At 41.8% G+C, this 26,551-nt stretch overlaps 1 protein-coding gene across 4 annotated transcripts in view; it reads right to left on the bottom strand.

Annotated features, from left to right (window-relative positions):
* dock4b (dedicator of cytokinesis 4b) overlaps positions 1–26,551 on the bottom strand; it is a 112,942-nt gene that overhangs the window by 37,657 nt on the left and 48,734 nt on the right. For all 4 annotated transcript variants that reach the window (XM_071501779.1, XM_071501782.1, XM_071501781.1 and 1 more), the window contains exons 9-24: positions 23,270–23,351; positions 23,029–23,089; positions 22,770–22,902; positions 21,294–21,382; positions 16,308–16,433; positions 13,631–13,755; positions 12,843–13,005; positions 10,802–10,908; positions 8,831–8,984; positions 7,403–7,500; positions 7,113–7,196; positions 5,832–5,932; positions 4,817–4,898; positions 3,800–3,970; positions 878–1,070; positions 23–159 (exon numbers count right to left, since the gene is read on the bottom strand). In XM_071501779.1, coding sequence (XP_071357880.1) covers positions 23–159; positions 878–1,070; positions 3,800–3,970; positions 4,817–4,898; positions 5,832–5,932; positions 7,113–7,196; positions 7,403–7,500; positions 8,831–8,984; positions 10,802–10,908; positions 12,843–13,005; positions 13,631–13,755; positions 16,308–16,433; positions 21,294–21,382; positions 22,770–22,902; positions 23,029–23,089; positions 23,270–23,351 — 1,906 coding nt within the window. The remainder of the gene's footprint in view (positions 1–22; positions 160–877; positions 1,071–3,799; positions 3,971–4,816; positions 4,899–5,831; positions 5,933–7,112; positions 7,197–7,402; positions 7,501–8,830; positions 8,985–10,801; positions 10,909–12,842; positions 13,006–13,630; positions 13,756–16,307; positions 16,434–21,293; positions 21,383–22,769; positions 22,903–23,028; positions 23,090–23,269; positions 23,352–26,551) is intronic.

The following is a 26,551-nucleotide window of genomic DNA, read 5'->3' on the forward strand; positions in this document are numbered from 1 at the left end:
CAGTTATGGCTGTAATACTCACTGCTGTGCCAGTCTCCTCCTTCTTGATGAGGGACAGCATGCTGGTGAGGATGCGGGCGCACATGACCAGGTCCCTCTGCTCCTGCATGTGGGCCTGGAGGACACGGAGCACCACCGGCAACAGGATGCACCTTGATTCTGCAACACACACACACACACACACACACACACACACACACACACACACACACACACACACACACACAGTGTCAGGCATCAAGGACATTCTGATGCATAAAGAAAAAAATAAAAAATTGCATTTGCATTCATTTTCTGTGGTGCCACGAGTTCTTGTTTTGCTTGTTGCTTGTTGTTTCTTACATATAATTAAATGTAACTAAATGTAATTCTTTAAAATTAATGTGATTTGCATGAGGGATATTTATCTTGTTACATGTAGCCTTTGGGAGCAGGCTGGAAATAAAACAGACACACTAATTTGCTTCAGTGCACAGTCTTTATTAAGCACAATTTAATGACATGGACTTAGGTGCACTGTAGGGTAACAATTAGCCAAGGTGTGTTCTCCAATGAGTGTACTGCAGGAGCGCACAACCGTACAGTGTAATGTGGGTAAACAGCCTGTTTGTATAGGCTACAGGACTAACACACAGAGTATCACTGTTCCTTGTCTGTATTTTGTGGATGAATCTAGTTGTTCAAATCTGTTTGTCTCCCTCTTTGCTGTTTATTTTTCCTCTGTGTTCATAATCTCTATGCAAGCCTTTTTGTATCGCTGTTATTTTCTCACAATTTTTTTCTATGTTGGGCTTTCAGTGTGTTTACAAGCCTCAATTATGTGTGCATATCAAAGTGTGCATAAGCTGTGCATCTGTTTGTGTCCACACGTCTTTACCTGGGTTAATGTAAAGTTGGCTTTCCACAGTTTTGGCGATGCACTGCAGCTTGACAGCCTCCAGGGGACAGTCAGCGTGGACAGTGGTGGGCAGGCTGCCCAGCGTCTCCCTGACGAAGCCGGCCACCTCCCGCACCGTGAAGATCTTTAACAGTTCGCCGTAAACTGCTGGAAAAGTCCGCAGGAACATCGCCTAGGCAGAGAGGGGCAATGTTTGAACATATGGATGCTACATCAAACAGGCGCTGTGGACCTGTCATTGTCCAAACATCTTTTTTCTCAAAAGACCGGAACTACTTTGTTGTTACTTAACAGGCAGAAAATTGGGCTGAACAGAGCATTTCAGGATATAGGAAGGTTTTATATGGTGCGTGTTGAATAATTTCAGTACATTTTCTACTATATACTACTATACTGTATATTATAAGGAAGGCCCACTCTCATGATGTTGTGGAGGTCCTGGACAAAGCTCGGCAATACCTCAGTATCTTCAAGGTTTTGGAAAAAAGTGTTTGTTACAGAAGATTGTGTTAAGTTGTATAAGAATTGGCAAACATAACAATCTACGCTCCTCATACTAATAAATATACATTATGATTTGACGTTGTTGTTGACCTGATGTTATTGGGAAAATAAAAGTACTTTTTCACTATTGTGCAGTGAATCAGTGGCCTGGACTGGATTTGCTTGGAGCCCATGGCAGTCAGGGATTATGTGGATTAAACTAAAGGACTGCTCCAGTGGGACTGCTGTCTGTGGCTGTTTGCAGCTCTCTGTCTGATGCTCTTTCTTCCTGTCAAGTTCTGTTAGATTCTCGCTGAACCACTGAAAAATGAATTTTATGACAGCCTCATTTTACATTTTCTTTTTAACCTACATTCATTTTTCCAGGATAGAAGCTGATTTTGACAAAAGTTTGGTTTAAATGGAGCAACGAGGAGTTTTATAGTACTGCTATTTTTTAAAGGCCCCTCGGTGGATTGTTGCTTGAAAAGAGCTTCACAAATGATTGCATTGCAAGTTATAATACACCCTCTGAGAAGCACTACATCCGGAAGCTACAGTGAGTCGCTATTGGAAAGTGATGCAACGGGCTGGGGCTAGCTGGTTAGCATGCTAACTTCAATTGAAGAAAAGAGGTGATAGAGACAAGAGTTAACATTGGTGTTGCTTTCCACAACTGGAGACAGCTCTCGGTTAGTAAAGGAATGAAGTTTGACTCCAGACTCTTCTGGGACTGCTAAGTAAACAGTTAAAGCTAAAGCTGGCTATGTAGTAAAACTTACAAATAGCTCCCGTTAGTATGTTCTAGTTATGTGACTTAAAAACCATCTAGAGCTCCCTTAATCAAAAATTAAAATATATTTTAAAAGAAAATAACGGAGAAAAGTAAACTCTCTAACTGATCTGATGCGTGGCATATTCAGAACAGGAAAACAGAAAAATTTCAGAAATCCTGTGTTAATTGTTCATGGGGACCATTTGTTCCCCAAGTGAAATGCCATCTGTGCAGAAATTCAATTCATAAATTAGACAATATTCAGGGAGCAGTCTGGCAACACACGGCAACACATCGCTCTGTTTATTGAATGCTCTACACATCAGATGTCAGGTCATGCTGTGATGTAAACTGCGACATATCTGACATCATATATATATATTATACTATAGGTGCCAAATTGTGCGTATATGGCTTTGCTGTTTATGTGTATTTATTTGTGTGTTAGCCAGCGTATGTGCCCACATGTCACAGATTTACTGGGATTAGCATTAGCCTGACCTGCATCCTCCCACAGCTATTGTTGTGTCGAAAATACAGATTAGTTGAGATCAGAAGCCAGCGGAGGGATGACGCAGACATTTACAGACCACATGGAGAGGCCACAACTGAAGGAGCTAATGCTACACTAATAATCTCATTCTCAAAGCTTCAAAATGAGGTGAAATTATTACAAAGTCACTGAAAAGTGACTGGAGGGCTTTAAACAAGACTGCAGGTTTTAATAGCTCAACTCTGCCAGTGTCTTGACGACATTGTTATAATTGTTCAAATGAGGTGTGAAAAGAAAACCTGATGGAGTAATAAACCTGGTGAGAACAATTATTCCTTAATGCTACAACAAAACATACGCTCAGGGTTCACATGGGGAAGGTGAACACCAAGGAAATAAAGGGAAGAAATTAATGTCAAGCTTAGGTGATTTAACACACACACACACACACACACACACACACACACACACACACACACACACACACACACACACACACCTGACTTGACTTGTGAGTGCACTCCAGGACTGAGTCTTTTAAAAGAGCACATGGTTCTCATGACCAATGAGAATAAAGAAAAGCCAAACAAGGAAAGTGATGAGGAAGAGGAGGAGGACATGGACAAATAGACAAACAGGCAAAATAGAAAGATGGAAATGAAGAAGATCATAAGATACAGCACAACACAAACAGACTCTCAGAGTCACACACAGGCACTGTAGAGGCAAAAACACAGGAGTGGTTTAAAAAAAAAAAAAAAAAAGGCAACACACACAACCACACAAGCAGCTGTTCCTGGTGTGTAATTAGGATTATCTTTGGCGTCTTCAGCTTGTTTGTTTAGGTCTAGTTTGAAATCAGCAAAGGCGGCTGCCCTGCTGTGCACACCTCCCACCGGAAAAAGAAAAGCTGCCACAGATATTCCTATTCCGACTCCAGACCCTCTGGCAGCATGAAATTCAATTACAGCCAATTTCTCACCTATCACGACTGCATTAACAGGAGTCCTCCAGAATGAAAACATAATGTGGTGCACATGTGCCAACAGGCACAGACATGCAGAGATGCACACTTGATGATTATAAAAGCACAGCGGGATTATGACATGTTCATGCTTCTGAACACAAGTACAGACACACATACACGCACCTGTGTTTGTGCGACGGGACTGGTGCCTTTGTTTTCCTGCGAGAGGAAGAAGCGGATGGACATGAAGAGCTCATGGATGCAGACTCTGAACTCCTCCTCGTTCTGGCCTCCTGTGGCCAACGAGAAGAGGCGTCGAGACTGGATAATGTACTTGAAGATGTACTCGCTGGCCTGGAGGACAGAGGGAACAATGATTTATCATTTGCTGGGGAATGAAAAAGCCAAGTCAGACTTTGCTTCAAGGGAACATAGTCAGAGACCAATGTAATATTAAACTTTGCCCTGATGTATTCAACCCAAAGTTTTATGACTCAATTCAACTGACAGCAAAAAGCAGTGCACACAATGTTCCAGCAACACTGATGATCAAATAATTGTTTCAGTAATGTATTATTTTATTAATGTATTTAATTAATGCCAAATATTTGCTTGCCTCTCAAATGTGAGATTGTATTTATATCTTGTATAAAGATTCACATTTTGGTACAAAACAGAACTTGTCAAAAGAAGGTGCTCTAATAAGCCTAATAAAATACACTCTATGCATTCTTCTCCTGCAAAGACATGTGCTGTGTATCGCTTATTTATTATTTACAGCACAACATTTACTTCTGCTGCAGAATGTGTTCTGTGAATGATAAATGGGAAACTGCAACACAGAGGCCGCACTGTGCCTCTCTGATGGCGTATCTGCATGAGTCATTAGAATAATGCGATATGGATCCTCAACACCAGAGGCAGTGCATTTCTGCTGATTAAAATTGCATGCAGCGTAATAGACAGAGGAGGGGAATAATGAATGGTGGCATGACACATTCACTGCTGATTAGCAGGGACGGCTGAGAGAGGCAGCAAGTTTGTTTGTTTGCATTTCTGGATGCATCTGTGTTGATGGTGTAGTGGTGTATGTGTGCATTGCGTGATTGTGTGTCTATAGAGACAGCCGCATGTGGGAGTGTGCAATATGAAAATATTGCTTCGTCTGCCTTTGTGTGTGTGTGGTACCAAATGCCTCACCTTGAGCACCTGCTGTATGTGATCCTGATGCTCTGCGTCAACAATGCGGTCCACGTACCACTTCAGCACTTTGATCAGGTCCCTAGAGGGGACACGCATACGCACACACACACACACACACACACACATAGAATCATCATTCTCCCGCTGGATTTGGCAAATAAAGATGAGGCAATGCAGCATTTTAAAATGAAACACTTCACATCACACACTGTCTAAATCCATTTCTCATTTGTCAGAGTTTCATAAATACAGCTGATTTACATGTTGGGAGTAATGCTCTTAGGATGACCAGCAAATCCAATAAAAATCCCTTGCTGCATTTTTTAAATAGGTGAACTTTGGGAGGGACCTGTTCAAATCTAGTCAGATATTTCAAGAGAAGTATCCTTCTCATTAGACGGTGAGCTGGTGTCAAAGGAAGGGTTTTTTCATTCTAATCACGACTAGGTGACATCGTGATTCTCTAATAATAACTTGAGATAGTTACAATTAAGGTGTGACACTTCTAATGAAACAATATCACAGGTAAAAGAATTGAGAGCAGATGGATGTGGCAGCAGCATCCTGACTGTGCACAAGTACTGAAGAGAAAAAAAAAAAAAAGCAGACAGCACCAGCTCGATATCTTAGCAGGTACAGAGAGTGTGAAGAAGACAGCCGGTGAGAACAGCAGGTTGTGAAAATGTGTGTGTGTGTGTGTGAGTGCATATGAGTGTGGTAGATGGGAGGAGACAGGAGGAGGAAGGAGGAGGTAGAAAAAGCCAGCACAATTTCACAATTCCCTTTTCATCAGCCAGGGGGCACCATAACCATTTTATTCACACTTCCATTGTGACTAAAATCAAAGCTGCCTCTCAGCACTGACGCAGGTTGGCCTCTATCGCTGCCTCCGATGTGATACTTCATTACAATACAATAAAGGCTGCAGTGTTGTGCACTCAAGGTGCTGCTGTAGCCTTAAACAGTGGCCTCATTTGCAGAAGCAAAGGCTGAAATCACCATCGCCACACACCTGTAGGACAAAGCTCCGGCAAAGTGGCTCTCAATGTAGGTGTCCATGACCGGTTTGAAGTGCTGGAATTTGCTGTCCTGGAGCAGGTTGATGATATGGACCTAGAAATAAACAGAGAAGATCACAGTTTGTGCAACCTATTTCAACCCCTTTAAAAACACTTTTCCCCTTATGCAGCTTATCACTACATCATTCCCTCAGATGAACACATTTCCTCAACATATTTGGTTCTTTACCAACTTCAGGATCTCCACTACCGATTCAAATAAAGTCCTGTGTATTGACACAATGTTAAGCTACACAGGCTCAACTAACCTGAGCCAGTGTTAGATTCAAGTGCTATACATATTATCTGTTTTATAATCTGTGTTTTTGTTCTGTTTTTATACTGTTTTATAGCTTTTACTTCTATTTCTATTACTTCTGCTTCTTTTATTTCTGCCATTATCCTTGAATGACCTCTGTGTATGAAAATGTGCTACACAAATAAATTTGCCTTGCCAAAAGACAGGTAATAAAATAAATAATAGTTATAGTTTACAGATTATTGTACATTATTATATGAATCTCAACCTTGGAATTAAAAGAGAAAATCTATCGTGAGTAGGTAAAATGTTGTGAAATTGCACTCAACCAGTTTACTTTATTTTATGAGCGATGAAAAAATATCAAATATAAAAGATGAGAGGAAAAATATGTAGGATTAAGAAAAGAGAATGAGTATTGATATTTCAAAATACAGATATATAAAAATATAACCATAATGACAACCAAGGTAAAAAAGTGGTTGCACATTTTACTCCAAGTTTCCCTTGAGTGCAGGTTGTTGCACTGAAATTGCCCGAACCACAGAAGATAAGTCCACTTGTCAGACCTGTTGGATTGATCTCAAAACCACAAAAAGGAAACTTGATGAGTGCACTGGCTCGCTGGACCTTTTCATCATTGATAACGCCACGCTGAGCGGAGACAGTGTGCTCATGTGTCAGTGTGAGACTGATGGAGAGAGCGAGAGAGACACACAGCGGCAGAGAGAGAGAGAGAGAGAGGGAGGGAGGGAGATCGATTCCTGGCCTCGCTCTATCAGCGCAGTGCAGCATGACCGGGGTGAGATTGGTCCAGCGAGCTCTGAAGCGTTACATCACTAGATCTTTCACCAACAGTTAGTTTGTGTTTGTGTTTTCTGCGTTTGAGATTGTGCTTGACACACGAGAAAAACAGGAAACACAAAACACAAAGAGATGCATGGATATGACCAGACCATTAGGAGAAACTACTCACCAGTGAATCAAACACCTTCAGCCCATATCTCTGAGAGCTTTCATCCAGAATACCAAAAAGAGTGTCCAGGGTGTCCTGCAGAAACTGGTGAAGGACAAAAAGAGGGTTTGTCCAAATTGGCACAGAGCTGAAGCTTCAAATTAACTTCAGTTCTCAGTTTTTGAACATCCTCAGCCTCTCAACATGAAATCAAAAACGTGTGGACTGAAATCAAATCAGAAACAATCAATACTACGAATGCCAGGGATAGCAGGAGCAATCCAGGGCTGAGAATCTGACTGTGGGCCTACTTTGACAATCTCCGAGCCATCGATCTCCTTCAGCTTAGAGAGGCTGTCGTTGATCCTCTCGGGGTGGGCTCTCCACTTCAACAGGTCCAGCATATCACCTGGAGACGGACAAAGAGAGGGAGACACAGAGGGATAAACGAAGAAGAAGACACAAAAAGCAGAAGTGTCAAACAGAAGAGGTAAAGACACATCTCTTGTTTGTTTGTAAAGAAAAGCAGATTATGAAAGCGGTGTGCACCTCCAATCACAAAGCATCGCCACACCCTTCAATTATAGCCCAAAAAACTCCAAACAAGTGATGACATTTTCAAGTGCAGCGGGATAAAGGAGCTAAAAAGTCATTTTCCTGAGCCAGAGTCCCCAGACATACGCATGAATAAAACATAAGCCTCAAGAAGAAAGTCTTTTAGCTGTCTCCTCAGATTCTGTTCAACCTGAAGCGTGTCTTTTTGCAACTTTCTGTGTGAATTTGTGTGCATCACTGCGTTTGTACCAATCTGTCAAATGAATTTTTTTTTCTTTTTTACAAAAACTTCAATACTTCTATAAACAATTCTCCAGAAAAAAAACGATCTGATGTATTCAGAAAATTAACTGCCTGTTGAAAATAAATAGTGCCTGTAGCTTTCCTGGTTATATATTCTACCAGCTACTTAATGAGGTAAAAAACAATTCATCACTCACAGACATACTGTTGTCTGGCAAAAATAGTGACAGAGTCTGGCGAAGTTTGGGACACATCAGTGACTCAGTGGAGAAAAATAAATGAATCCTCTAATGTTTGCTATATTTCACAGTCTCAGCCCGGTCAGGTGCGAGCAAGAACTGATGAAGCCTCTTGGATGAGAGGTGAAACGTCTTCCTAGACAAATAACCAAGTCCAGTTGCTTTCGATTTAAAATTCCTTTGAGATACTATGACCTGGACAAATGAGAATATTCACAGGCTTATATTTCACTTTACATTTTGACGATTTTTTTTTTTTTTTAACAATGGATGAGGCCAGTTAGAAAAAAAGACTACAAGGACACATTTGTAAGCACATTTCTGAAAACACAAGGATTTGTTAGTTCATAGGGAGCTCTGCAAACTGGAGGCTATTTCTGCCTCCAAGCTTATTCACAGGTTTATTCACACACTAAGATGGCTTGGATGGAAATACCACTTTCTCACTTGCACAGAACCTGTCTCTTCCTCCCTGTGTTTTTTCCTTAAACATATGGCGTTCTACCACTTTGTTTGCCTTTTGTGATATGTCTTTGGCAGAAATACTTCTCTACTCGCTGAATTGAGCAGATGTAGAGAACTAGATAGTCCTATAAAAGCACTCCGCTGCTAACTCCAGTTAAGAATGTGACAAACGGGCACAAACGGCCAAACACCTCACCAGGCGAGAGGCCAAAACATCAATCCCTGAGTCTAGTTTACCGTTCTGTGTGAGCTTGGTGGAGCAGAGGAAGCTGGTGATCCAGAAAGACTCCTTGGTGCCTTTCAGCGTCTGGTTGTTGGATGGGAGGCTGGGCTTGGAGAACGGCAGCTTCAGGTAGCGCGAACAGTCTGCCAAGCTGGTGTTCTCCTCACACTGGAATGAAAGGAGTGGAAGAAATGCTAAAATTAAAATGTTTTAATGCCAATTTGTCAACATTACACTGGATTAAATGTGGGTGATTTCCACAAATGTGATAGGTTTATATATTATATCACAGGCTTAGGGTTGTAGGCTGTATATCAGTCATGATTGAAACATGTACAGCTGTAAATCACAACACAACAGGATTAAAACCTCAGGTTTAAATGTTCAGCCTGTTGGGATGACAACACTGCACAAGTTAATGATGAGATGTTGTTATTTTGGGGATTTAATGTGCAGCCTTAATGCACAGCTGAGGCCGTTTGAGCTCCAAAGCTACCACACAGTTTGGACTGATTCTTCTGTGTCTATTTTGGGTCTGAGGAGAAACTAGGCCATGCCAGTTTCATTGAGCTTTTCAGCAACTTCCATCTGGCATTAGAATGGGCCTTTTTCCACTCTTAACGGTGGGAACACACCAGGATACCAGAGCTGTCCTCTAAAACTGGCAAGCCCAGGTTAGTGGGGTTGTGTAAGACTAAACCTGGTGGCAACACAAGAGAAAAGAACACAATGAAAAGAGGAGGCTTTGTTTTTAAGAGAGCTGAAAGAAACTGTAGTTAACAGCAGGATAAATAATCAGACTTTTGGTAAGCGTTCTGCCTCGCTGCCAATAAAATGTATGAAGGCGCTCCATGCTTTTCCGACCTCCACAAAGCCTCAGGTTTATGCACACACCCTTTGCCTACAGCTGAGGAAAAGCATGTAGTCTGCAATTATTCTCAATTACACCCAAGACAGTCTTGCAGAAGCTTCTAACTAAGGATGCAGGCCATTTTATTTGCTTTAGACTTTTGATGTGTCAAACCCAGAATGTGTGAAAAGATGACAGTGAGTCTCTGAGGGTCTATAAAATGCAGAAAATGGACATAAAGGTCAGGCTAAATACAGAGATAGAGTCTGCACAGCGGGTTTGCAACAACATCCGTCAGCTCTGCCTCAAAGGAAATGTGCATACATCCAGTTGAGTTACAACTGTTTCTTACACCAGCACAAGCACAGACACATACATTAACACTGACGAGCAGTTAAACTCAACCTCGCAGCTTGACAATGTTACGTAAGTGGACATTAGTCATTGGCCCGCCGGGCTGTAATGGAGTGATGCGAGCTGGCACCAAACAATGTGACAACAGAATGACTGCATTTTTCCAATTAGAGCATATTATTCACATAATAATATACAATGTGACACAAAAGAGTGAGTGGGTTCACTTATGAGAATCTGCAAGCTGCAATTAACCAATTTGGATGATCATGAACTGGATGATCATAGAGATCTGTTCTCTCTGATCAGGGAAATCTTTTGTTTTCAATTTGCACTTTGGCTGTTAATATCATGTTAAATATGTAATAAAGGAGGTTAAGTGGCCAATAGCTTGAATTCTAATAAAAAGCAGTTTACACCCATGTTATTAACATCTAGACCCCTTTTTTTTGCATGAGTAAAAATGCACAAGCTGATGGGCTCAGTTGCCCTAAGCAGTCCCCCGTTTGACCATTTGCTGCATGTCACTCCCCTACTCCCTCCCTGCGTTTCCTCTCTGTCCCCACTGATAAAGGCATAAAGTGGACAAAAAGAAAAGGCATCAAAACAGTGACATTATCTCATCCTACTGAGTCACTCTCAGATGGATTTACATATGCAGATGACTGTTTCTGCAGTGCACTGTCAAAGCATTGTACGTGCTTGTCCTGTAAAAGACACAGTCAATTCCATTCCATGTCGCTCAGTCAAAGTCCTGGTAGTGAGGGAATGCGGGTCTTACCTTATGGATAATGAGCTCGTGGGTGCCATCTGGCAGAGTCCTGCCATCCTCCTGCATCAGAGGAACAAAGGAGTAGCCAAACAGTTTCTTCTCTCCCTTGTCTTTAGCTGTCAAACAACAACACATGGACATGGCACTGAGTCCAAAATACACAAACACAGGCTGCAAGAAAACACAAAAGCTAATTTTATGACGCCAGTTCTGCTTTTCTCATCACGCAGTTCGCACACAATGCATTTTGATGAGAAACACTGAATACAAAACTCTGCAGTATACCTTTAACTTCTGACCATACACAGAGTCTGAAGTCTACTGCACCTGTAGCCGCACCATTCAATTATCAGGGTGTAGTGAGTTCCCCCTGAGTTGTACGTGTTTGCAACCTCAACCACAAAAACAAGCAAAAACCAGCTAAAACTTGTCGACCTTGTTAAAGTTACTCTTGGAGAGTCTGATTAACTCTGCAGCTATGTTTTTAAGAAGCTTTCTGAAAGCTCTGGGCATAATTTGCATTATGAACACATGTAATCTGATTTCTCTGCTGTTTTAGTGCTAATGTGCACACAGCGGGACGTAAGGAGCGTGGTGCTAGGAAGGTTTCTATTTCCTTTCATTGCAGCACCACTGATTAATTTAGCCAGCATCTACCAACTTTCTGTTTGTGTGTGTCTGCGTGTGTGTGTGTGTTGATTCTCCCGGGAGAAGCACAAGTTTGTAGTGAATTAAACTTAAAAATTGGTACTCCACCACTGCCATTTTATTTCTGTCTTGCTTTGCTGTGATTAAGCTTTTATACCAAGGAAGTTATTGCTCACAAAACTGTACACTTCTGCTTTTTGTCGCGTCTGGTTCCCTTCGGGCAGGTTTTCCTAATCTATAAGCCTTCACACACTTGGGCACTGGGAGATTAGGAAAGATTAAGTGGTACTGTGTGAAACGCAGGTTCAGCTGAGCTTGGCAGACCAGGTAAGGATTGATGTATGTTATATTTTGAAACCACTCGAGCAAATACACTATGCTATTATATTGTACAATGTAATAGTTTGGGGGCTTGTTAGGAATTAACGGTTTTAAATTGTAAACGTGCAAAGAAAGTTAAGTTGGCAAACTACTGCAAATGATTTCAACTGTTTAAAATATCACAGAACATATCAACCAACAATGAGCTACAATAAAACAAAGTATTGCACTGCTGACACTGACAAGTCCCTTTAGCATCATTTAGAAACAACACTGGACTCCCCACAAACAAATTAACAATTACCGCTGCTATATAATAACCACAACAACATGACCGCATTTAAAAGCATATTAATAAAAATGGGCTCTCTGTGTTGCCTTAATTGAAATGAGAATGTCTGCAGATCATATTTCAACAGGCAGGTCGTCCCTGAGATTGGGAGCCCTAATAGTACATGTAATATGGTCTCCTCAGTTTGATTTCACCACAGGCCTAATTTGGACTCTTTAATAGGCAGACCTTGAATGGCAATGCTAGCACTTCCAGAGGTAATAAGGCTACTATATCTACTGCACACCAGCCTCCCAGCCTCCCAGCCTCCCAGCCTCCCAGCTTGGCATAATAATATCAGCTTGTTATGAGAGAGGAGATTTGGCCTTCTCCCCGTAGCCCAGAAAGAGAGTGAGAGAGTGAGAGCAATATTTTGGTCATAATTAAAGCTTTGTCTCATTAGGAGGTGAGAAGTTGGACAAACAGTCTCATTATGAAAATACTAAAAGTGCACTTTTTATGCTGGTACGTTGTCTGTTTGAGGGGAGCAGCAGCCTTGGGGCCTGAGCCTGGATGGTTGGCAGGATGATGCAGGCAGAAAAGCGAATGCTTATTGTGCTGTTCTCTCTCCACAACAACACCTCTTTACCCTCTACTCCCCTGGATAATCGAGTGAAAAGAAAAAAAAGCACCTCTGGCGTCCACACCCTGGGCAGCTAATGTGTGAAACTGTGTGAAAGCCTGGAAAAATGTGTTCACTTAACCTTTCCTAGATAAATAAAGGTTGTCCACAACCCCGGTCCTACTTACTGGAGCAGTGTCGGAACTCGAACCGGACGTGCGACCCACGGAACATGTCGACCGGGATGGGAAGCTTGATCTGCTCCGCCCAGCGGGGGCTGTTGTTGTGGTACAGCACCAAGGAGTGGTACTCATCCCCACCTGGCTCACCGGAGCCGGCAGTCACGTGACTCTGAAAGACAGGAAGAAGAGAGTGAGCAGAGTCAGAGGAGGCGAATGATGCAGAGAAAGAACAGGAAGTGAAGAGAGGAAATGAGAGGCCAGGCTCAAGGATGAGGTAATGAAGGACATAATGAATTAATGCATAAATGTATCAGTGTAATACATAAATATAAATGTACTGAAAGTCGTACACACCATCAATAAAGTGAGAATGACATGGTTAACATGTGTGTTTATGTGTGTTAGAGGGTTGCGTGCCATGTGGCGGCAGAGGCAGTGGCAGCAGGGTTATATTTGAGTCTATTTTCTGTCAGAGGCCGAGGCAGCGCAGGAAACCACAGAGGCAGACTGTCACAGTGCTGCACCAGAAATGGGCAACACAGTGGAAAGACACTTAGCTCTCATCTGGGTCAGCGATATTTAAATGAAGAGCTTTGCTCCAAAATAAGACACCCACTATTAAAAAAAAAACGGAGTTAACTAAGGACTTAAATGAGGTGTTTACTATCCTTAAACACAGTGTTTAGCCCTTAAAAATTATATATTTTCCCAATGACAGTTATGGATCTTGCAAAATGGAGACATAGCAACTGCGACACAGTTGCTAAATAAAGGGGGGAAAAAAGTGTTTTTACCTTTAGGATCTGTCCATCAATGTCCAGCACATAGACTGTGATCTCTACATTCCTGGCAACACTCTTCCCACCTTTCTCAAACTCTCCTTTCTCTAGTGTGATGTAAAGGTCATTCCTCATCTCACCTGCAGGAACAGGAAGGTGAAAGAGGCAACAAGGCATTGATTATGCATACAAGCGACAATTAATAATGATCTCTCAGCAGCTTGACGACAATTTTTAGTGTAATGCTTCATGACAGGGGTGAACAGCATTAGCGGTATTCAAAGGTATATCTAATGCTGATATGAAATCTAAGCCTGAGGTATAACCTCTGACCAACACAGAATATAAGATCTAAAGTCTGCTGTAAGAAGATTGTGTATCCAGAGACATCATCGTTTTTATTCCACACATTTTTCTTCCTTATTCAAACCTGTAGTCTACATTTAAGACTCAGGTGTGTTATCAATGATTCCTGAAAACCGGGGTGAAACAAGTGACATCACTTAAGGTAATTTATCAGATTACCCTCAGCTCCCTCTACAGACACAAAAAGCTTCCTCTTAACACACAGTGACACCTTTAACCTTTAACAAAACACAGGTACATAGCTATCATTACTGGTTGCCCTTATTTCTACATGCAGATCTACGCCAGGTGTGTATCTGGCCCATATACAGTATACACTGCATAATAAAATAACAGAAACATAAAGTACACAATGAAGAAGAACATGTGCTTGAGACAAAGGGTGTCAGAGTTCATCCTGTAGCCGCAAAGTTTCAAGTTCAGTTCCTCAACTAGTCAAAATAACTATCAATCACAGTCGTGGATAAAACACAGACCCTTGCTTTCACATTTTATAAAAACCTGGTTAAGTCAAACGTGTAAACAATGAACTCAATGTCTGGGATTCATTGAAACAAATCCACAACACAGTTATTGATGTGAACTCACAAAACATCGAGGATAAATAATCCCCAGAAGTAATATTCTAAATGTATTTGTTATAATTGCAGCTGAATGTCCAATGTCTGAGCCAGACACACATTTATTTGTAGGGGAAGTCGAAATGGTGCAAAGTGATATGGGTTAAGAAAAAGGATGGGTCTGTTTCCTCTGCAGCCAAGCTGGGGTCAGACACATTGTGAAATAAGTTCCCTATGTAACCTCTGTGTGTGTGCGTGTGTGTGTGTGTGTGTGTGTGTGCACTCATCATATCTCTATCTCTAGGGTCAGCATTGATTTTCTGCTCTTAACAATAGTAACCATGGCAACATGAGGCATTCTATACACACACCCATACTGTACACTCGGAGCTCACACACAAAGACTGCAGGAAGGTGGACACACAGGGGAGCAGTTTTCTAATGTACAATGGGAAAAGGGGAAATGGGGAAGGTAGACGTAGAGCAGCTGCACGGAGAGAAGAGCGTGTTTGCATTTGAAAAAGAAAATGAGGGGAAAGATACAGCGAGATACAAATTCAGAAAATGGAAAAAAAAGAAAAAGAAGAGGAGACTGTTTCCTTCGCCCAAGGGCAGACTTACACAGGCAGACAGGGTGAGAGCACTCAGCATTAAGGGTTTGTAGTCAGACAAAGACAAAGAAAGAGACAGTGAACATAAATCTGTGTTAGTGAGGCGCTGGGGGACCCACAGTCTGTGGTTCCTCTTTATCTGTGTGACCAGACAGCACACCTCACTTATTTAAAAGAACAGCTCTTCTGTGGGCAAAAACAGTCCCCTGACGTCCAGCTCTCACAAAAGAATGAACAGACAAAGAGTCTGAAAGCCAATTCAGACACTTTCCCTTTTACATGTTTTCACCCTGTATATGTAAATACAAACATGTACATTTTTAGCCCCGTGTTTCATCTTACATCCAAGCGGTTGTACATTGGTTACCAAGGCAACAAGACCCCATCCAGCTAAGCCTGAGGGTCACTGCAGGGGTCTGTGTCATTTAGAGGAGCAGCTACCTGAATGATGCCAATTTACCTGAAACAGCCTGAATATTTCATATTTCTGAGGGAACCCTTAGGTGAATTCAAACATCACTGTACTCACGTAATAAGTGTTTCCAAGGCAACCAGGATAGGACATTATGTAGGTCAATGTATACAACACTAGAAAACACACTATTCATTATTAGAATTATAAGTTTAAAGCCTCAAAAGATGTCAGCTAAAATATTACTTTATAACTACATACTATATAAATAAATTCATTTTATGTAGAAAACAAGTGTAAACAAATAGGATATATTTTATTGGTTAGACATTTTGGCTCCAATGACTAGACTGAAACATCACCACTCAAGATGAACTTTTTTCCCAGGAAGTTAAATGAAGGAAGGAAGTAAAATGAATAGAAGTCCCCTCCTCATAGGGTCTTCTATTCTTTTTACCCAGCCAGGAGTCATAAAAGTAACTCTGTCTGGTTTGATCTGGTTTTCAAAATGTCCAAAAAATTCAATGAAGTCTTAAAGAAATTAATTCTTCTTAAATTAGGCCCTTGTACCAGAGGCGGTGGTGTGCAGGGGTAACATGCTGATCCCTCATCAGACCTGAAGAGAAGCTGTATGTTCAGCAACAAGAAAGACAGCTGACACCCAGTAGAAGTTATGAGTGCTGATGGAGTTTTTGTACACACTGCAGGCAGGTAATAGAGGTGTGGTGTCTGTGGTGTCCTACCTGGCATGATGACATCAGAGAAGCCCAGTTTCCTAGTGATGGACACCCCCCGGGTGAAGAGGACCATGTACTCCCGTCTCAGCTGTTCTATGTCCCCATGGAGGAGCTGCAGAGCCACTGCCAGGCCTGAAATCAAATAATGTAAAAATGCAAAGGCTGAAGTATCATATACATCACAACAACATGACCTTTGATTTTCCATCCCTTATCCCACACCAAAGCTGCCCAATAAAAACATGAAATAAGGTATATAAATAAGTATATAAATAAGCTGAAAATGAGGTATATTCCCAACTCTATAAACAGTCATGTACTGCTGAACTCAAAAAAAGTATTGACAATGGCATAATTCAAGCTTTATTAAAGCCATATGGCTCTATTTGTTATATCCACCAACAGCGACACTTGTGTATGGAAAGCGAGCCGACACCCCCGCACACATAAACAAAAAATGCAAACAGCCTGTGAGTCATTCCCAGCTCCTTTTTTATTAGGAGGAAATCCTACTTGAAGGCTGTCGTCTCAAATCAATAACCTTATGCAGTAATGCAATAACTCCAAATGCCAGCACAACTAAATTAAAGCACAGCTTGTATTCAGAGCTCACAATGCATCTGTGTGATGTGCATGTGTGTGTGTGTGTGTGTGTGTGTGTGTGTGTGTGTGTGTGTGTGTGTGTGTCCATTCTCATGACAAGGAAAGGCAGATACATAAAGAGCAGCATGGGAACGTATGAAATACAAGACCATGATGTTTTTAGGAAAGTCGGGAGGAAGTGGTGAAATGTTTCAATAGCTGTGAGAGGTTTCAGCCGCTGAGAAGCAACAAAGACATGTGACCTGTTGGCACGATGCCAAAATACAGTGCACTACTAAGGCAGAGAGCAGCTGGAAGCAGTGAAGCTTTCAGGCTGGCTACCACACTGTGTATCAGATAGAAAGATTGTAATGCCTTCATTTTGCCGAGGTTGCTTCACTTAGGGTTGTCGAATAACAAATTAAATTACCAAGATGTCAGGTTGCTGCAAATTTCAGAAGATTTTTCATAAATTATTTCTGTGGCATGATAATTTTCTCTGGTAAAGTAAATGTCACAAAGTCAGATTCTGGTCCTAATTTAATTTTGATCCAATATGTAGACACCATGTTTTGGCTTTGTAGAGCAGTACACAGCTTGTGCTCTACACATAGACACAGAGGGCATGAGGGGTGACTCAGACACTACAGACCATTCCTCTGATCTAAATAATTCAAAAAGACAACACACGGACCATCAACAGTTGTGGCACAAAGGTCTGGTGGGGATTGAAAACCGGGTCCCATTAAGTACAGGGGAGATGTTTTTTTTCTACCCGGGCATTATCTTCCAGCCCCTTAATGTGGATCAAGCCTGTGGCATTTATACACACATACACAAACACACACACAGCCCGGCTCTAAAAGCTACTGCAGGGCTACAATTAGGCAAACCAGTTTCATTACTATTCTGCCTGGAAGATGGAGCTGACGCTGACAAAAACACTCCCAACCTTTGCTGCCCTCAGCCCACCCGGCCTGCCTCTTCACAAACTCAAAAAAAAAAAAAAAAAAAAAACGGGAGGGAGGAAAATAAAATCTCAAAAACAAAACAGCGGACTTGTCACAGCCTCTTCTGTCGCTGCCTACGCCTGCATGTGGAGGCGGGAGCTGAATTATCTACCTGACCTGACTCATACATAGCCAGATTCTTATGAAATCCCTTTTATGGATTGCAGAGCTACATGTAAACAAAATCACCATCTCCTCTCATCAACTCTCTCTCTCATCTTTAAAATTTGATTACCCAGAACACATACAGGTAAAGACAAATGAGATCATCATTAGGCTACATGTGAACAAAACAACTGTCTCTCCACACAGTCTCCCTCTCTGCCTCTTTCTTACCCAAACAACGCAGCGTTCTTTATATTTTAAGGGCAGTGCATTCATCTCTCCCTCGCTAATTGGCTGCTAATAAGAGACTTCTGGCACACTGCCCGGTCTGTTTAAAAGGAGAGCCACACAGCAAGACTACTGGAGACACACACACACACTCATGCAAACATGAAGCACAGGAATGGCATAGTGAACACACACAGTATATAAGCATGTACACATATACGCATATTACGTTATCCCGCTCCACTGCACACTTGTTTTAATTGCCCTCCTGACACTAAATGTAATGAATTGAGGTCTTTAAATTATGCATGGTGTTCTATAACTCCTGCACGGACACTTTCAGAGACACACTGAAGAGGAGACGCTGACCTGTTTGCTAATGATGAAATATTCTCCCCAGTTTGCACATTTTGGCGTGGAGGCCGGACAAGTGACTCAAGTGTTATCTATTTTTTTAATGTTTCTCTGCAGCAGAATAACTGCCCCTGAGGACGAATTGAGTTTTCAGATGAACATGTAGCTGGTAGAAATGCGCTACAAGCGATGATGTGGCTGTTTTGAAAGTAGAGGAGGCAAGGAACGATTAAGACACCAGGGATTTAAGAACAATAAAGAAAAAGCAAACCGTGAGTTTGCATTGGTGATGTTTCCTGGAGTATTTTTGGGTTGACCTCTAATATGTTGCTCAATAGGCATCTTCAAAAATGTGGTCACAAAATCAGGAAGTTAGAACTTGTCACAATCCTATTTGTGTAAGAGCAGGTGTGTGTGTGTATATGTGTGTGTGTGACATGTAATTAAAGAAATAGAGGAATTTTAAAAGAGCCAATAAGAGCATAATCCTTGAAAAGTATCAAAGCTAATAAAATTATAATTAATACATCTGGTCCAGACAGATGAATGGTGATCATAATACATAAATGAAAGCTACTATCCAGCACTCATTATCTTAAAAATTGAAATGATTACCTCTGCTTGGTCATTAAAGTATTTTTCTTCGATTTCATAAGATCAATGTCAAATTCAGTGAAGTGGTGGAAATGTAATTTTGTGACAAAGGACCCGCAGCTCTCCTCTAATGCACTTTGAAAGAGAAAGCACTGAGGCATACAGGCGTTCAGCTGGACCAATGTCTTTAGCTGACAGCCAGTCAATAGCTAACATCCAAGTGTTTGTGATAAACTGCACACTGCAGCCAAAGATGGGAGGAAACTCTTTAAAATAATTCACTTACATGTGTTTATGATGTGTGTCCCAGTGTGTGCGTGTACGTGTGTGTTTGCATTGGGTGAGTGTGCATGATGCTGTCAAATAAAAGCCTGAAGCAAACGCGTACATGATGGATACATTTAGCAAAGATACTGTGAACTAAGGAAACATGCTGTCACTTGTCAGTGATGTTGTTTTTACCAAAACAGTGTGATTAATTGTTTTTGATTAAAAAAAAAAAAAAAATCCTAATGTTATCCAGCAGGCACCCAAACACTGTGCAGCTTTTCCTGGAGAACCACATATCTGCAGTGTCATGAGCATAAAGTCTTGGAAGTTAAACAGCAACACATTATCTGTGTGTGTTATCTGTTATTAAATCTGATAACACGTGTGTACTTGTGTGTTATCAATGACAACACAGCAAGTCAACAGCAGCAGAACAGTCAAGTAAGTTGCTTAATATTCCTATTTTAGAGTCATTCCTCTGCTGTATGTTTGATCAGAAATTCATTTAGACTTTTGCTGCTTATCAGCCCAGCAATGCAAAGCACTTAACACCTCCGCCCATTCAACAGCAGCTCTGCCATTTAAGATTTTAGCCAGATGCTGCAGTTTTGTTATGAGCCAACGTGGTGCAGAAGACGCTGCTCGGGTACCGTAGACTGTGCTAAATGGCTTTTTGTCTTTCAGTTTAATTACCGCATCCCTTCACGGTTATGCAAGATTATTCATGATAATTTAACATACTGGAGTTGTATGACTTCTCCTCAAGTAATTATTGGCCTTCTGAGGGAAGGTGGAAAGAGGAGCTGACTCAGTAGATCAGTCTCACAGATTCTTGACATTCTTATAATCTCTCTAGTTTGCAGGCTGATAGTCTTCAAATCAATTACCAACCTTTTCTGTGTGTTGTTCTAAGAACACACGGGGGAGATGTAAGAAGACAATGAACTGTTACCACACAAAATGAAAATTTTCATTATGAGGACAAGAACCTGCAGCAGGTTTGCAGCAACACTTCAAACATATTTATGTAAATCGGCCATGAGGCAAACTTCTCTTGGTGATTGCTTACTGTTGGTTGTGCATTTGCCCCCTTCATGCAAACAGCTGCAAACTAGCCAGCCCTGTTTAATTTATGATGTCAGTATGGCTTTTCGCTTCACACTCTGTGCCCCATTCGAGCTGCCTTCCCTGCCGATTAGAGTTTGAAGTCATAATCAGAAGTTCTTCTGTGACTATTATTTTGTGTACAACAGCTGTGATGGTGAAAAACATTGTGCAATCCACAGGAATGATGTACAAACCTCTCTGCAGAACAAACCTCTTCATATGCCATATGACATTTCTTTGACGTTCGAAGAACTGAATGTTCTGATTCTCCACCAACCTGTTGCTATGGGAAACTGTTGATGCTGTTGTTCCGTATGGTGCGATTGCAGCTATTTATAAAAAAATCATCTGAATGCATTTGCAACAGCAGGCTTCCTGCAGATGCAACCATGTGAAGACTGATCTGCTCCCCTGAAGAGGAGAAGAGGAACTTCACACCAACATAAACAACACTCAGACTGACCGGAAACTGACTCAGATTGGAAACTCGCATGGTAAAGAGACGGATGATGTAAGTCAGCTGGTGAGTTTGTCATCACAGCATAATTTGGTTCATGGTTTTGTCAGACAAACGAATCTGATTTCCACCAAACTGTGAAGTAACAGCTTTGAGAGTTGTTCCCTGATTTTAAAAATATGACAAAAAGTGAACCGGTTTATCCAACTTGCAGCATCACTAAATCGCCAAGTACGATGTGCAGGTGTGAGGGAGCAAAATGGATAAAACAGGTGTGGTTCTTACCAGTGTTGGAGCCGGACAAGTTGTATCTGGAATTGGCCTTTTTGATGATGTTCTCGTGGATCTGGTGCCACTCACTCTCAGTGTTACACCTGAGATGAAAATATGAGAGAAAACAATGGAGAAACTTTATAGATTTCCCGCTCAAAGGGGCCCTCCAACAATTTAGTGTTGCATTTCAGTGACTTTTGGGGGGACTCACAGGAGACAGATTTCCAGAAGAACGGTTAAAATTGATGCAGCAGAGGCAAAGTTATGCTGAATTTGGGCCATATATAAGGGTCATCACGGAAAACACTGGGTCCATTTCCCACAATTCAACAAGGAGCATCAAGGTCCCCAGTTTTTAACACAGGCTTTCCGCTTTCAAGTTGTGGTTCCAGACACAAAAACTGAGATAACAGGAAGTGTGTTTTCTCAGAGGACATAATACAATATAATCATTTTCAGAAACTCTGCTCCTCATGACAAGTTAAGGTATTCTGCTATTCTGCTGCACTCCAACCAACTAGTTGCTTGTAATGTTTAAAATGTATGATGTGTATGACTCATTCGTGTTGCTTCGACTCTGACTAGAAACAAAACCTGTTATTTAGAGTTTTAAAAAGGGCACGTCAGGGGAAAAATAATTCTTACCTGCAACAAAGTCTTGTTTGACACCAATTCTGAAAACATCCGGCTGAGAATTTTTATGCTAAACCACCTGAAATCTCCCACTGAAACCTCTCACTGGTGGTACTACACATATAGAGAAAGTGGTTTTATTTTCTTCTGAGCTGAGTGTATTTGGCCACTCCGTCTGATCCAGATATAATTTAGGTCAAACTAATGTGTCAACAGTAGCTTTTTCTGTCCCTAAGGGCAGCTTGTAGACTAGGTTGGACCACAGAATACTTTCACTGAAAAAAAAAAAAAAAAAAAAAATCCTCTAAAGTACAACAGAAAAATGTGCCCTGTCTACCTTTTTGTTTGTGAAATTCTTCTAGCGATACTTCTGTTATTTAGTTTCACTACCAGCTAATAGGAAGGAGCTTTATAAAAGGGAAATCCAGCAAGGTTTTTGAGGACTGATACATAGTCTGTTTAACAGGATTATGTATTTGTAGGTATTTTGAATAGAAATATGACTTGTACCACATTTAAAGCCCAGTGACTCATTTAGGGAAATATACTTATTTGCTTTATTGATGCAAGTGAGATGAGAACATCTATAACTTTCAGATGTGTCCAAATATGAAGCTAAGACAGGAGATGATTAGCTTAGCTTAGCATGAAGACCCCCTGTAAAAGCACTGCTTGTAGTTTTTAGACAGACCGGACAAAAGGGACATAGCATTTTAATCATTAACTTCAGAGCTGCTGGTATGCAGAGTGTTTAACCCTTTTTCAAAAGAGAAATCAAAATGTATTCCTTTACGTCCATCATGGTCGGAAGAAAGGACTTAGGAGTGAAGTGCTGGTTTTTTTGCAGCGACTTACGCATAAACCTTGAGCAGGTGGTCGTCCTTAGAGTCAGCAGTGAGGAGATCAGCGATGCTGACGACAGCGCAGCCAAACGGCCGCCTGTACTGTACACTACACAGGTTCTTCTTCTCCCCTGCTCCCATCCTCCCTGTGCACACACACAGACACACACAAAGCGAAATCCACAGTCAGAACAGTAGTGTTATGAAAGCCCGAGAGATTTAAAAAGCATGAAGTGCTCAGTAGAATAAAGAGGCAGCGTCGTAACTCCTACCTATTCTTATGATGTGTACAACGATGTAGACATCTTTTCGCAAATCACTGCTTCCCAAATCCTGACAAACAAGACAGGAAAACATACTTTAGCATCAGATTCAACCAGTGTAAACAAGCTACAGAGCACTGACTTAACTTTTAGTTCTCAGCATAATGGAACATGAGTTAGGTCAGCTTTACATAGGTTGAAATTGTTCTCAATCAATCTCTGTAAACATAAAGTCATGTTCACTACTCACCACAAACAGCGTGCATTGTCTTTCTGTCTTCTCTGGCGACTTGGGCAACCCGCTCTTATTCAGCCTGACAAAGAACCTTTCACTGTACAAGAGGAGAGACAGAGAGAGGCAACACTCAATGAGACGAATGGGGCCAGGAGCGATGGCTGGGTGTCATCGTAAACAACTGCATCCAAGCCACTGCTAACAGGAACAGAATAAAGATTAGAAACAATGTCAGAAATGTCAAGCACTGAACAGTGGGCACTGGAGAAATGGCTTCAAAGTTCAAACTTCAGGCTATAGCTGTTTGAAATCTTGAAACAGAACATGAGGCAGGAGAAAGACGGGCAGACAGGGAACAGGGACTGAGGGATAGAGGGAGAGAAAAAGATATACAAAGCTTGAATTACTGAACCAAATCCCTAACAAGTAGACGGCAAGTACATCCACACATGGCTCCTCCACGGCCCAATAAAATATTCAGTGTTGTTGCATATTGTGGATTCTCTCTGACACTTTTCAGCCCAGATACTGGACTGTCAGCAAAAATAGTGATGAGTTACAGCAAAAAAATGCACAATTTCACTCTTGTACGTGCCAAGCAAGTTGTCATAAATCTTCTGGCTGTGACAGGGCCAGACTGAGACCATTGTTAGCAAAGTGAATACAAAGAGAAACTGAGAAAATTAACCCGTTAACTGCTGGTAAATGTCAAAAGGTGCTGTTCTACATGTGTAATCTAGACGATACAATATACAGGAATAGCAATTGCACGCGGAACTGCTTGGTTGTTAGACTAAGACTAATCAGTTGATTTGTCTAATATTATTTAGCATAACTGCCGTGCTAATGCTCATGCATGAAATAAGGTATAAAAGTCATGCTAACCACTCTGGGAGTTACTTTTCAGCAAGCGTGTTCGAGATAGAAACTTGAAAACAGACAAAGCGTATGACAGACAGACAGACAGGAAGACAGGAAGACAGACAGGAAGACAGGAAGACAGACAGGAAGACAGGAAGACAGGAGGAGAAAACATAAAGGCTGACGCAGGAGCTACATCCCTCTGTCGACAAAACTATTAGTCAACAGCCATGCTAGCAGCTGTGTGAGGCTGCTGTTCGACAGCGTTGCTTTGACAGTGCCATCACGCTGATGGTTATCAGGTGTAATATTTACCATCCTCAGCATTTTAGTGTTGGCATACCAGCTTTTTCTAACTGGCACAAAACACAAAGTAGAGCTGAGGATGTCATTAGTTTGGCCTGATGATAGAGCCTGATGAAAAGCCAGGGGATCACTAAAAGTCTATAGGATTCATCCTCTTGGGAACATGAAAATTTAATGGCAATCCTTCCAATAGTTGTTGAGGAAATTCAGTCTGGACTTAAATGGTGGAACGACTGACCTCCCCAGAGCTATGATGCTAGCAGGCATAAGACACTGAGACAACTGGAGACATAGCTGGTTTCCTGTCTAAGCAACACTGAATCATACTTTGGACATTCTGAACATAATCTATAGTGCAACTTTAAAATACAAAATTCAAGAGTTTGACATTGCAGAATAACCTGCCTCGAAATAACAACTCTGGCCTCTAATGCTCCACACCCTCCCCTTCGCACAGGCGGGAAATGAAGTGCATGTCGGGCAAAAACAGAAAGGACTGACACAGATCGCCTTTTCATTCTCTTTGTACCCCGTCCTTTCCCTGTGTCTCGCACACACACACACACTCAAAGAGAGGCAGCGGAGGCATCCTGCTGGGCCTGTCTCATCCTGGCTGGCGAGCTGTGGGCTAATCCAGTTAGGTGACTTTCACAGTCCACCGATAAGCAGAGAGAAAACCTTGTAATGCACCAGCGCCTGACAATGAGCCAAGTCGCTGGCACGGCTAACAGCACGAGCTACAGTAGGCCCACTCACACAAGAACAGAATTTACCCCAGCAGATCCTATGTAACTTGACTTCATGCTGCATGTAGCTACAATGGATTAGGATGTTTTATAATAGCCTGAGCTATTAAGAGCTCTTATTACAAGCCTAAAAGTTGTCATGTCTCTTCTGTGGTGTAAATAGGAGGCTGCTTCTCGCACTGTAATTCAGTGTTTTGTGTATGTAGGGCAGTGGGTGCTTATGTTTGAATTAATTAGGCTCCTGATTATTAATTATCCAAATGCTTATGATTTTTCATACATGTATTCCTTCAGAAAAGTTTTCCTTTTATCGACTGTATTGGAGCGAACTAGTTGAGAGCCGGTTTGATTTAAATGTGGTTGTTCCTCATTAGCTGCTCTCCGTAACTTTCCAGGCCATTTATCCGGCCATATGGAGACGGATTCCTATGCATTAGACATGAGACCTTCTCACACATTCCCGAACCCTAATTAGTGCTCTATTGTTGAAACCTCAACTACCAATTAACAGCCACTCCTGCAAACACAGACACACATACACAGTCCCTCTCCTTCTCTCACACACCCTCCCCTGCCACCGACTCTTCTCCCTCACAGCTGCAGCGTGTTGATCACCCAAGCTAAGAGGACCAGAGTCCCCCAGCGGGACCTTATCTCCCTCTATCACTGCTTGCATTAACATAACATGAATGGCCGGCTTCCCTCCTCTTTGGGCCCCCATAGCGCTTGCTTTCCCTTTCCTGATATCGATGATTGCATGAGGAGCCATGCGCTCGCCTGATGTGGGGGGAGGGGATGGCGAGCGACTGGCATGTAAAATACTGGATAAATTAACTGCCACTGCTTCCTCCCACCCCCACCCACAAAAACCTTAATCTACCCCTAGAGGCCATGTGGTAAGGCGAGAAAATGACTTCAGAAAAAAGTAGCCAAAAAAGCTTAAGCTTGACAGAAAGACACAGACACACAAAGACTAGACACAACAGAGAGATAAAAAAAAAAAAACAGACAGAAAAATAGACAGCTCTCCACAGTCAAACATGCAGTCCAGCCATCCATGAGTGACCTTGGGCGATGTGAGCAGAGGTCAAACTTGGAGGAGGGAGGTGTAAGTGTGTAAAAAGTTGTCATAAATGTGTGTGTTTTGTCTGTAACGGCCACAAAACCTACGCAACAGAAAGAGAAACAAGATCATGTGTGAGCATGGAACAGTATGCCGCTGTGTGTGTGTGTGTGTGTGTGTGTGTGTCCTGCTGAAGAGCCATTCAAGGAGTCTGAACTGAACACAAAGAAGCTGCCATGGTGCACAAGGGCTGCTGGTGTTGGCATGGTACTGAGACAACGGGCCGGACCCCCATCTGGTCTCTGACACACACTCACACAC

The sequence above is a fragment of the Trachinotus anak genome, unplaced genomic scaffold (genome assembly GCF_046630095.1).
Source record: "Trachinotus anak isolate AG129_WGS33_773 ecotype Australia unplaced genomic scaffold, CSIRO_AGI_Tana_v1 ptg000018l, whole genome shotgun sequence".
Classification (NCBI taxonomy): domain Eukaryota; kingdom Metazoa; phylum Chordata; class Actinopteri; order Carangiformes; family Carangidae; genus Trachinotus; species Trachinotus anak.